We start from the raw sequence: 12,834 nt of genomic DNA, 5'->3' as shown, positions 1-12,834 counted from the left end.
GCTGAAAAGACACCACAGCGGGCGCCTCCTCACGCAGCGCGTACTCAAGGTGTAAAACTTTGTGCCATGGGAACTGGATGTGGGGAGTCTCATGCGCATTATAAAATAAGAGAAATTAATCTGCAGCCCTTAGTGCCGCCTCTGGTTCAGGCGAACCCAGCAGCCACTCTGCCCCTCAGTCCAGCTAAGCCAGGCCTCTCCGGCCGCGGGCAGCCCAAGCCCCGGGTGCCACGGCGGAGGCGGAGGCACGTCTCCCCCGCTCACTGCACTCTCGAAGCAAACGCAGATTAAAAAACCCCAAGCCCGGGACGGACAAGCGGTCCGGGCCAGCCCGGCCCCGTCCCCCGCGGCCCCGCGCCCGGCGGGTTCACGCCGCCTCCCGCCGGCCTCGCCCGCCAGGGCGGGGGCGGCGGGCGGGATTGCGCGGGCGGGCGGCGCGGCCGGCGGCCGGGCGCGGCAGGCGGACCCGCGTCCCGCCGCGGGGCGCCGCCCGCCCTCCCCGCCAATGACGGCCGGGGCCGTCACGGCGGCGCGTCACGGGGGCGGCCGCCAAGATGGCGAAGGTGTCGGAGATGTACGACGTGACGTGGGAAGGTAACGCCGCGGCCAGCGGGCGGCCTCGCGGCCGGGCCCGGGCCCGGGCCCACCGGCCGGGCGCAGGGCGGGGGCGGCGGTGCCCGCACCTGCGCGCTGCCCCCGGAGCCGCGCTGCGCGGCGGGCCCGGGGCGGGCCGGCGCTTGTGCCCCGGCAGCCGGTGCCGGGCGGTGGCGGTACCCAGGCGGGGCCGGAGGCGGGCGGTGGGTGGCCGACACAGGCGGGGCGGTGTTGCCCGAGAAGCGGAGCTGGCGAGCTGTGGTCACCCCCGCGGTGGGCGGCGGCGCTCCTCCGGGCCGCCCGCCGGCTCGGAGCCGCCCGCAGAGCGGCGAGGGCCGCCGCCCGGCCGCGGGGTGCGGGGGGCCGGCCTCCCTGCCGCGGTGCCGCTGCGGGCGGCGGCCCTCAGCCGCTGCCTCCGCTTCGTGGGGAGGGACCCCCGTTCCCCCAGAGTCTGGCGTTCTTGCCGCTGCTTCCCAGCTCCCCAGAATACTGATACGGCGCTTGCGGGGAAAAACGGCCCCTTGGCTGTGTCAGGGGCGTCTGTCCCAGTTCACCTTTTGGAACGCCTGAAAAGTACCTGATGTTTTCCTCAAGCTCGATGATAAGCGTTTGCGGAGGAACGCCCAGAAGCTCTGAAGTGACACAAAAGTTTTTGAAAATCCTGCTCTCCAAGACTTTGTAGCTTTCATGTCTGATTATTTTTTTTAATAGCAATACTTTTTGTGGTTTACCTGGCATTCCAAATGATTCTCTTGTAGGCAATACATGTTCAAATGTGAGTTCATACAGTACTCAAGCCCCTTACAGTCTCCTATCAGGAATAAATTAATGCTTCTCCATAATTTTGTCCGTAAAGGGGGAACTTTTAGCTAGATGGTCCAATACATTGCAAACATTATACAGTAGAGGAGATAACGCAGAGAGAAGCTGTGTGATCTTTGGGTTTTTATTTACTGCTAATATGTGAAGAAATAATTGAGCAATAGAATAATTCCCTGAGCATAGATTATTGGTTTGTTTGGTTTTGTAGTATGCGGATAAGAGGAGGAGCATTGCATGGGATGTATTTTAGCAGATGCTAGTAACTTGCCCATCAGAAATAGTGCCCGTGCTGTCTTTCCTGCAGCTTTTTGTAGAGGACTCAAAAAAAGTGGAATTTGAAATATTCCATTTTCAGCTCAATTTGCATTAATCTCAGAAAATATTTGAGATGGTGTTGAAGAAAATAGTGCTGTAACTGAATGATTAAGGATGAAGAAAAGGGCTTTCTTGGCAGCGTGTCTAGTGGTTGGTTTATAGGTAGTTTTGCTCTGGTATTTGGTTGCATCACCGTGATGTCATTAGACTAATTTAGCACTTTGGGAAAAGATTGGTTGCCCATTCTTTTATATCCCTTGTGAGAAGGTACAGTGGTTGTGAAGCTCAGCTTGGATAGAGAGCAGGCGGGCCACTGTATGGGAAGGGAAGTTGTAAAACAGCTTGTGTAAAGATCTTTTCTAGTTTTTTATTTTGCTTGAACAGAAATGGTTAAAAAACCCCAGAGATTTGGGTTTTTTTTCCCCTCCTGTTGTTTTCAGGTGTCAGGGATTGGAAAGAGAAACGAGATTTTTCACAGGAGAGGTAACATGCACTGTGGATATGTTTCTGTACATTTAGCCCTAGATTGTTTTGGCTCAGAGTTTTGCAGAGTTGGTGTCTTTCTGCTCTAAAGTAAAGGCCGAGTATAGGATGCTCAAGCTTACTGCTTTTGGACTTGGCTAATTTGTGCTGAGGTGAGCATCCTACACTTGGAAATAGCCTCCATATTTTACTTCCAAGACTTTTGATTGACATTTGTGGCATTGTGCTAGGTGCATGGTTTTGCATATGGGTATGCTGCATAGGAAATTTTAGCTAGGTGGGGAGTTTTGTCATATCAACTTTTAAGTAGACTTCCAGTTTACATCCAAATGAAAGACTTGGAGTGTAGGGGAAAACCTTTAAGATCTGTGTTGGTACAAGCAGCTGTCTGCATTTTAGAAGGACAAATTTGAAAAAAAATATATTTTTTTTTTTCCTCTAGTTTAAGAGATACAAAGTAAAGTAAAAAAGAACAGATTCCTGCAACAGGCCATGGCTCTCCTCAGAGAAGGCGGCTCTTCTCTCTGCTCGATGTGTACTTTAACAGATCCCTGGTGTAATGAGGCTTTTCATGAGTGATCTCAGCAGCATTGTGACCTAGTCCCTAACAAAGAACTTGAACACAGCTCTGGGAATTGAATGTAGCTTATCTTGAATTTGTCTAAAATGCTTAATTTCTGTGAAACCAGGTGTATGGTTGGTATTAATCTGAAAAATGTCCTTTATGTACTCGGTCCTTTGTAAACAAGATGCTCTTTACTTACATATTGCTCAAAGATGAAACTGTGATTGGAGGTTAGGGAAGAAGAATAACATGAGGCAGATGAAATACAGTTTGTAGCTTGCTTTGCTTTTCACTCAGGTTCTTTGGGACAAAGGTGGGAATTTAACAATGATTAAATTCTATGTTAGGTAAATGCATTGTACAGGTGATTAGGAAAGAAAACTGACAATAACTCTTATTTCCACTGTTGGAGATGTCTTTATTTTTTCTTTCTTTCTTTACTTTGCCTGCAGCTGTGTCTTGAGCTTTATAGTGTATTTTTAAACCCTTGGAGCAGGAAAACCTCTCATTTAACTTCAGGATCTTGATCAGTGGACTTTGATGATCAAAACGTGGCTTCAGGGTGCTACTGTATTAAAAGAAATGCTTATATGTGGACATGCATCATATATTTTACAGCTTACTTATTTGAGACTAAGGTGATATGTTGCTCTTTTTTTGCCACTGTTGCTAATTATCCTGTAGAAAATGACATTCTGTTTCCTGCTTCCTTCATATTTACAAGAATTAGAAACTACTTGAAGTGACAGGGAGCCAAGAACTGCAAGTCTGGCAAAGAAGTATGATGTAGTTCAGCACGTCAGTCATAACTGGTGATGTGGAGCCTCTTACAGCAGCAGCCTCTTAAGCCATGTAGAACTTCACAGGGACTGTTAATAAATATTGAACATGGTTTCAGTGGTACATTAAAGATGAATTTGGCCAGTTGGTGGAAATATTTAAGGAAAAAAAAAAGAAAAACACACCTGTATAACTTCATTTTAGGAACCGGTTTTGTAGCACACAAGTTTGCTTGCATGTGCAGAGTTAGTGTGATCTACAAATAAGAAGCAGTCATGATAGTCAAGAACTAATAAAATGACAATTGGCTTTCACAGAAAGCCAATCTGGCATATTGTCAGAATTGAACAAAATAAACCAGGTTTTCTTTTCTTTCTCTACCTTGTACAGAAGCATAGTAGCATTAACATCTCAAACCCAGCTAAAATGAAGCAGTGATTTTTGGCTATCTGGAGGTCTTTGAATGCTGTCATGGCAATTCTTGTTCCAGTCAATAATTCTTCTTCACTGGATATCAAAACCAAAAAGAGAAAGGGATGGCATATTCTCTAAACTAGATTTCTTTTAATGTAAATTGAAAACAGGTGAAAAGAATATTTTGGAAGATTTTGAATAGCTCATGATGACTGTTGCTTAAATTACTGAAGTTTTCTGGATCATTAAATTAGTACTGCTGTTTTCTATATTAAAAATTGCACTGCTTAAGTAGTGGCACACTACGAGTTTTTGTTACATGTTCATGTGAGACTTTTTTCATGGAATCCTTTATAATTTTTGAAAATATAAAATGCTTTAGAAGACGCAATTTAACAGTCTGTATATGTGGGGCCATTTTCTTGCAAATGTATGTATCGGGGAACAGCATATATAACAAAGAAAATCCCAAATTAATTTTAAAAGTGAACACTTTTGTCTGTAGTGTCTCTAGTCGTTAGAGTCCACTTTAGGTGACAAAATTAATTCCTTGAACTGGTGGATTTGTGGGTTTTTTGGTTTGATTCATATTTTGTAAGATGAGGACGGGTGGAGCTGAGGTGTGGTGGAAGATTTGGTGTCTGTAACAGAAGAACAATATATAAATGAGCTCTAGAAATATAATGGTTATGGGGTCCCTGCGTGACCGCTGGTGGTAGCGGTTGTTATATGTCAAGGTAATGTTTTGGAGTATGCAGTGTATGTCTCTACTAATAGGGGTACCTTCCTTCATTTCATCAGGTGTTTTTAGATATCAAGGACTTGAAAACTATGATCCAGCTGAACTATCGAAGTATAAGTAATTATAAGAGGATTACTTCATATCTCGTTGCTAAGGCCAAATTAACTGATGCCTTAACAGACACAAAAATAAAACACAGGTTATTTCTTTTGGCTTCCTACAGACTGCTTGCATGTTTTTAGGGAACAACAAACATTGTGGCAAGTGCATCTGCTCCTTTGAACTTGTAATGTTTTGATTTATATGTGCAAAGCTTGCTAATTTTAGAGAACCTAAGACTAAAACAAATGTCTCAATTGCTCTGCACCAGCCTATATACGTAACAGGAGTAATTGTAATTAAAACTAGACATTTCTTTAACAATTTTTTTTTTCTAAAATCCCTGATTGCTACTGCCCAACCTTGTATTACATGCTGTATGTAGATTTGCCTCGAAGACTTAAATTATTATTGGCTGACTCTCTTGATAGCTTTCGTAGTAAAAAATTCATTAAGTTTGACAACATTGTAAAACGCCATGTGTAAATTTTACTGCAGTTTTTATCATTTTCTTTCTTCTACATTTACGTAAAATTCAGTATTGCCTCTCAATAGATTCACGTGAATGAAAACACTTATTTTTACTTTGTTTTTTGGTCATCAGCTGATGTACTCTTCTGTGTCCTGCAGTTTTTTTCCATAGCTCTAAATACTGTGCTTGGGTGATGAATGGTAGATGTGTGTTCTGTTATACATAATTCAGACACTATTCCATTTGGAATCACACTGGAATGGAGGCATTGATAATTTCCAAGTAAATGAGTAGGTAGAAATCAGACAGTTTATTTATTTTTACGGGTTTAGCTTGTCAGCTTTTTTGAATGTTTGTGTTCTCTCACATTCTTGCTGTCTAACCTTGAATTTCCAGGGACCATCATGTGTCTAGAACCATTTAACTTTACCCGTGCATACGAAATGTAACCCTGTGGTGGTTTTGGTTGAATTTCAAAATACAAAATGTAGCACAATAACAGTCTTATGAGCAATCCGAGATCACTTCAGGTAGATGGAAGAAAGTTCAGCGCTTAATTTTTACTGTCAGTTATGTTAACTATGCATTTTGAAGTGCAAGAAAAACTGACAGTGTTTAGATCTGTCCTTGTGTTTGTTTTTCCAGCTGCTGTAAATTTAAAAAAAAATATTGGCAACTGCTGTCCTGGTACCTTCCTATTAGTAAAGCCACTGTCTATTAATGAAAACTATTTTCTGTTAAGTTTCCTCAGAATTTGTTCTTGTATATGGAACATCCACACGTATATAAATGTATATGTGTATATAAAATTGCATTCTTAGCAATTTCCTCATCCAGAGGATAAATAAAACCTAGGCTAGGTAGTGCTCTCTAGCTGACTTCATGAGTATGCGTGCTCTCTTGGAGATCTGAGTCATAGTAAATGTACTCTTGAAACAAAAATCCTAGTGCTAAAATAAACTGTCTTTTCTGTCTCACCTAGATAAACAGTGATAATTTTTATACTTTTGGGCACTTCCCCGCTGTAGAAAGCCTTTCCATGTCTGCTTTTCTTGAGGCTCCTTTCCATAGGAGCGAGTAGATTCTTTTTAGATTGCAAGTTCACAACATTTATCTTACACTGATAAACGTGAGCAGTGATTGAGTTCTCATAGTTTTTCTAATACTTTAAGTGCAAATTTATTCACCTGGAGCAGAAATGCAATTTTGATACTGTTTGTAAATGTGTGAAACTACTTAGAAGAAATCTCTTTTAGCCTATTTTTCCTAACCGTGTAATGTCCATTAAATTTTATTATTTATTGGATAACTAGGTATAAGGGTTTTTTATTGCATATGGTACTAACCTGAGAGACTGCAAATTTAGAAGTTGAATCAATTATATTAGAGCATGAGCATGGTTTCAGAGGTCTGATACACCTATCTGTTCTCTAGTAGTTTTCTAGTAGTAGTAGTTTAGTGGAAGTCACTTTTTTAGATCTATTGCTCTCCAAACCCATTCTTCATATGTATATTTTCCAGAAATAAAATTCAAATTACATTACTGTCTGGAAATCTCAATATTTTCTTTTTAATTTTTTTTTTTCCCCTTTGCTCCCAGATATGCGTGATAAAATGAGGAAATGGAGGGAAGAAAACTACCGAAACAGTGAACAGATAGTGGATGTTGGAGAAGAGTTAATTAATGAATATGCATCTAAACTTGGAGATGACAGTAAGGAAACAATAATTATTTTTAAAATTTCCATTATCTGATTTTTGTTTTCTCTTTTCAGCCTCTATTTTGTACTTCTGTGTTGCCTTTCTGTATCTGCTGATGTTGATGAAAGATATATTATTTTCATAGTCTAATAGGTTGCCAGAATTAGTAGATTTTATTTCTTTCCGAAATATGGGCTGCAGTGAAAAGAGATGGAAAAATTACCTACTAGAACTGTTAGTTTGCTGGATTGGTGGTTAGACCATTATGTGAAAACTTACCGTGACACTGTTATCTGGCTGTCATTTGACTGATTTTCTGTTCTTCGACAAGGCAGCAAAAATTGAAAAGTATCTTTTTATAACAGAGAATGCTATTCCTTAATCAAGTCATACATACTGCAGGAAGTAATATTAAGGCTGTTTTTATTATAGCATTACATTTGTGCCATTGTAGTTGAATGTAAGTCTAAGTTTCCACTGTTCATGAAATTATTATTTTCAGGGGATTTTAACTACCTCATACTAATTTCAGTAGACAGAAGCTTGGATATAATGCTTCATACTAAAAGAAAATTGTTTAGAAACATGTCACAATGCAATAGCACTCTTTAAGTATAAAATAAAACAAAGTATAACAAAATGCTGTCAAGAATTTATAGGTTTGCATATTAATCTCACACAGGTTTTGATTTTAATGCTGTTTCTTTCTTCTTTTTCCTTTTTTATAATTCAGGTAATTTAATATAGACATTCTTTAATACACTTCTCTTGTAGTTCTTTCATTTTACTCACTGCTGTTTTGTAGTGACAAGTGGATTTTAGCAGCCTCTGTAGTGCATTGTATTTAATAAAAGTTACAGTATTCCATATGATTAACTTTGTTCAGTTAGTTAACTTGTTCAGTTGGTTTAGTAAGGCAATTTTAATTTCAAATACCTAACTTCATACAGTGTTCCATGAATTAAAATCCACATAGTCGTTTCAGAAAGACACTTTGCCTCCCTTTCTTGTCAGGTGAGGAATCTTTCAGTATTGTGTTTGGGGTTCTGCAGATAGGATTTGTTTTATATCGATGCGTTGCTCTGGTTCTGTCTTGCACCCTCCGAGCTCTAATTCTGTTCTGGAGTTCTTTCCATCGTAAGGAACTTGGCCACTGCAAATGTTGTACTTTTTTGGGTATAAATACATGGATGATCTACCCAAAGTATCACCTGTTGAAGACACCGCTGTGCATAGCAGTGAGTCATGAAGTGCATTTGGAGATTCAGTGCCCGAAGAAGGTACTGCACTGTGAGGGGGTCTTGCACTGTAACTGTGAGCAACATGCTTGTTTTTAGACGGCATGGGTAGGCTTAATACACCCACCTGCAAGAGAGTTGCCGTAGGTTCCCTCTGCTTTAGAAGAACTTTGAGAACTAACCTTGATTTTACTTTCTTCTTACCATGTTGCTAGTCATTTATGAGAACTATATTTTAGTAAGAAATTGTTGAGGAGCTTGATACTCCTCTCGGATCTTACCGATGGCTTCCTGAAACATTGCTCTCAGTAATACAGGCTGAGTCATTCCTTTCTTGTCAGTGTTGAGTTTGTCCTTTTCAAGATATATGTATTTTATTCTTTCATAAACTTGGCATTCAGGATTCATGAGATAAATCGGCTGCAATGTTCCAGAGGTTCTTAGCAAATGCATAAAAGTATCTGAAATTTATTTATGTATTTGCATTTTGTTTAATTTTTTGTTTAAAGTAGTATCAGAATGGCAACTGTATACAGTTTTAAGAACAAAGAAACAAAAAACAACCACCAAAAAAACCCCAAACACATATAGTAGACCTAGAATTCTTTCTTGGGTAGCCACGGAAGGTGGATGAGTTGTATATGACGGATGTTAGCCTTGTTGCTTCATGTGTTTTCAGAAGATACCTGGATATTACAATGGCTAATTTCAGGATGCATATAGAAGGGAGAATAATAAATGCAATGGGGTAGATTATTTGGATATCTCTGTAACTTGCCTCCTCAGGCAGAAGACATCCAGTGTAATTGGGGAAAAAAAGAAAAGATTTTATTATTAGTGTTTTCAAAATTAAAAAAACTTATTGAATATTCAGTCTAAGGGGTGAGGATACTATTATCCATGTCATAATTTTAATAAAAAGTTGGGATTTTCTGAGGGACAATCAGTAGTCTAAAGCTATAGAGATGGACTTCAAAGTAGAGGAATAAGGCCTTTGGCATTTTTTTTCTTTGTTTTTTTTTTGTTGTTTTTTTTTTTTTTTTGTTAAGCTTGAACAAGAAAGCCCTAGTACAGATTAGAAAAACACATCCCTCTGGGCTGGATGCATGATTCTCTTACAAGTGTTCTCTTACGTAATACCTGACACTACCTGTGCTAGAGTGTCAAAGTAGAGGCTTGATCGAATGGGGAGAGCAATGTCCTAAACCATAGAAGTATCTTATTCCTGTGTTTAAAATTCTGTTAAAAAACATAATATATAATTTATAGAAGGGATATATGTTATCTGTATTTTATCTATATCTATGTGTGTATTTTTACATTCATGCAAAGAATGTATACATTATCTAATAAAAATAGAATATATCTTATAAGTAGTTCCAATGGGGAAGAGGGGTTACAGGCAAATTAATACCTGTTTCTCTTCTTTTGTATACTTAGCAAGAAGTAGTAATTTCTTTAAAAAATATTGGAAATTCATATCATAGAAAGTATTTTTAAAAATGAGAGGGCCTTTGCTTTTTTTATTTTATATTTTATTTTTATTTTATATTTTTGTTTTGGAAGACATTTGCATCTGTTTCAGTTCTATGAAATATGGGGTGCACCTGATTGGATTTACATGAGTTCAAAACACTCAGTACTTCTAATACTCGCATTACATGTTTTCCTCTACTATAGCCTCTCTTTTCTGCAACGTAGTAACTGCAGTGTTAAGTTCTTTACATTCAAGACCTTGGTAGGCCTAGAACAGAAATAATGTAATCTGTTACTGATTTAGAGAAATTGTTCAAATTTGGGAAGAAGACAACATTTGTAGGACTTTCAGCAGTGAAACAGTTAAAGGAAATTTGTTTTCTTTCTAGCCCAAATGGCTGTTCTCCAGGTCTGATCAGAGAGCAAGTCCTAGTGGGGATCTGTTTAGAAGACTGCAGCTATAATGTTAGGAAAAGCAGAGAATTAGAGCTTTTTTGCCTTTCAAGATGTCAAAAGGTACTTTGTTACTAAAAGCAATAAAATTGCTTAAACGCGTTTTTAATTAATTCCAGCAGTTCTTAAAATGTCCCTGTTTCAGTAGTGATCCATGGGAGTAGAAGGGGAAAAATATACAGACAGAATTCATTAATTTTATTTACATTGTAGGTGTTTCCCGTTATCTTAAAAAAAAAATCAATTATCTGCATTTAATGTCTCTTTTGTGTCCAGTTTGGATAATATATGAACAGGTGATGATTGCTGCCCTGGACTGCAGTCGAGATGATTTGGCATTGGTAAGTTTTCAAGTTGACTTTACCCTCAAACCTTAAATTTTCTTCTTGGGTATCTCTTCCAGATAGTTCTTTGGTCAGATAGGATATCTGTATAGGGTATTCTGTACTCCGTAGCTTGGACTTGTAGAATATCTATCGAGAAATACACTGCTGGGAAGAAACCGCCTCCACCCACCTTCTCTAATGTGTAACTTTTGTTTAGACAGATCATGTCTCTTCCAATAGCCATGAAAATATTTACGGCTACTCTTGTATGGGCTAAATGTCAAGAGTAATATTGAAGTTGCCAGATTGTACAGAGAGTGTTTGTTTATTGAAAAACTCTCAAATTATATTGGTTTTTTGAATGTTTTGAGGTAAAATGTCCTGTCATGCATATCATATTAGATGTCATGTTGGCTATCATCAAAGAAAGTCATTGACATATTGGAGCAAGTCTTCAAGATGAATAAGGAGCTGGACTGCATAATGTGTAAGGAAGGGCTGAGAGATCTGAGTTTGTTAAGTCTTGAGAAAGCTAAGAAGGGATTTTATTGCTGTCTTTGAATATGTACTAATGGGAAGGTATAAAGAAGGTGGAGACAGATTTTTGCAGGTGTGGAGCAAGAGACAAGCTGCAACAAAGGAAATTTCAGTTAGATATTAGGAAAAAGTTTTTAACAATGAGGTTAGTGAACACTTTGGGACAAGTGGCACAGAGAAGCTGTAGAACATCCTTTGGAGATGCTCAGAAGGGGATTGGGATATCGCCCTGCACTCACTTGGAAGCTGGCTCTGTTTTGAGTGGGGATTTGGAGCAGGTGACCTCCAAAGGTCCCTTGCAATCCAAATTATTCAGTGATTCCTGATAAAAATATTGTTATTGGATATTTGGGTTTAATCAATTTGTATGCAAATTTATTTGAATTATACAAATAACAATTTAGATAAAATGAGTTTATTCAGAACTGTAACACCTGTTCGCTAGATTAAAAATGAAAAAACACTGAAACAAACAAAAAAACCCAACAAGCTTAGCTAATCCTTTAAAGGCAGCAACTGAAAAAGTGGGTTTTGCAGGCAAATTTTAATAATCTTTTCATCCCTCTTTCACAAAACACTGGGGGGAAAAAAAAAAAACAAAACATTAGCTTGTCTTGTGCCCTGAAAGCCAGCAAGCTTGAGCTTATACTGCATAAAAAGCAAGATATTTTCAGGAGTCCAGGTCTTTCATGGGGATTACTCTTCTAGTGCCTTGTTCTCTGTCAGATGGCAAAATACCTCATAAAGTCTTTGAGCTTCATGTGATGTCATTTGGGTGAAACTTAATGGTCTGTGATATACAAGAGGTCAGACTAGAGGATGTAGCTGGGAGAAGGGCAATTTGAAAGTAGGCAGAACTAGACAAGTTTATCTGGCATCCCATAGGTATATGGTAAAATGGAGTACACTGGAAAATACGGCACAACACACTGAACTTGTTGTGAACCCACTGAACTTCCCTTTCCTTTGTTCCTCAGAAGAAAATACTGTTGTAGTATAGCTGTCTGTTTAAACAAAACCAAATAGACTTACTGTTTAAATAAATATATTTCTGTTTTCTGTTGTATATCTAAAACAGTTTTGGTCTTTATTTTCAGGGTCTTTTTAGGAAGACACTCACAAAATTGTTGAGGGAGCCAGTGTTGAAAGATCAGTTGTGAAACACTAGTTATTTTTACTAACCCTGGCAGGGATTTTAAATTTCAGTTTCTGTGCCCTCTAAGGAATATTGCTTGAGATGACGGAGTGCAACATTTTATATGCAGCTCAGAAAGGAGGTTAAAAGCTTAGAGGGAAACTTATTTGGCTTTTTATTTTTTTAAATTTGTTTGATTTATAATAAAAAAGTAGTTAATTCGAACAACTCAACATCATATGTGGCTTTTTGCTACAGCTGTAGCCTGAAAGTAGACAAACAGCTTTGGAACTTCTGTTTTTTAGCAGAAGCTTTTGACAGCTGTGATGCATTTTGCTTAGGGGGATAGGTCTCATCTGCTCCAAATGAGGAGGCTGAGATGATTTTCAGAGTCATTTATCTGACTTTTGTTTTTCCTTTTTCTTTCCTCTTTTTATTAGTTGTTCTCTCTGTCCTGCACAAAATGACTGTGCGTAATGCATGCTTCAGTCAGCCAGTTCTTTCATGCACATGTTTTAGTGAAATCGCCTACTGTTAACACGCACTTGCACTACCAGTGTTTCACGTGCTGAAGTCCAGGTTTATATTTCTTTGCCTTTGTCAGACCTTTAAAATTAAAAACCTACGTGATCAAAAAAATCAGAAAGCAAATGAACTGCAAATTACAGTGTCACATACAAAT

General features: G+C 39.1%; 1 protein-coding gene across 2 annotated transcripts in view; it reads left to right on the top strand.

The window, feature by feature from the left end:
• Positions 1 to 520: 520 nt before the first annotated feature.
• Positions 521 to 12,834, top strand: part of EMC2 (ER membrane protein complex subunit 2) — a 49,966-nt gene continuing 37,652 nt past the window's right edge. The window contains exons 1-3 of one of the 2 annotated variants that reach the window (XM_082330415.1): positions 521 to 594; positions 6,887 to 7,000; positions 10,431 to 10,495. In XM_082330415.1, coding sequence (XP_082186541.1) covers positions 555 to 594; positions 6,887 to 7,000; positions 10,431 to 10,495 — 219 coding nt within the window. In that variant the 5' untranslated portion in view covers positions 521 to 554. The remainder of the gene's footprint in view (positions 595 to 6,886; positions 7,001 to 10,430; positions 10,496 to 12,834) is intronic. The other variant, XM_082330416.1, reaches the window with a different exon arrangement.

The sequence above is a fragment of the Platalea leucorodia genome (genome assembly GCF_965183815.1).
Source record: "Platalea leucorodia genome assembly, chromosome: 1".
Classification (NCBI taxonomy): Eukaryota; Metazoa; Chordata; class Aves; order Pelecaniformes; family Threskiornithidae; genus Platalea; species Platalea leucorodia.
This window is presented reverse-complemented; position numbering and strand designations above follow the sequence as displayed.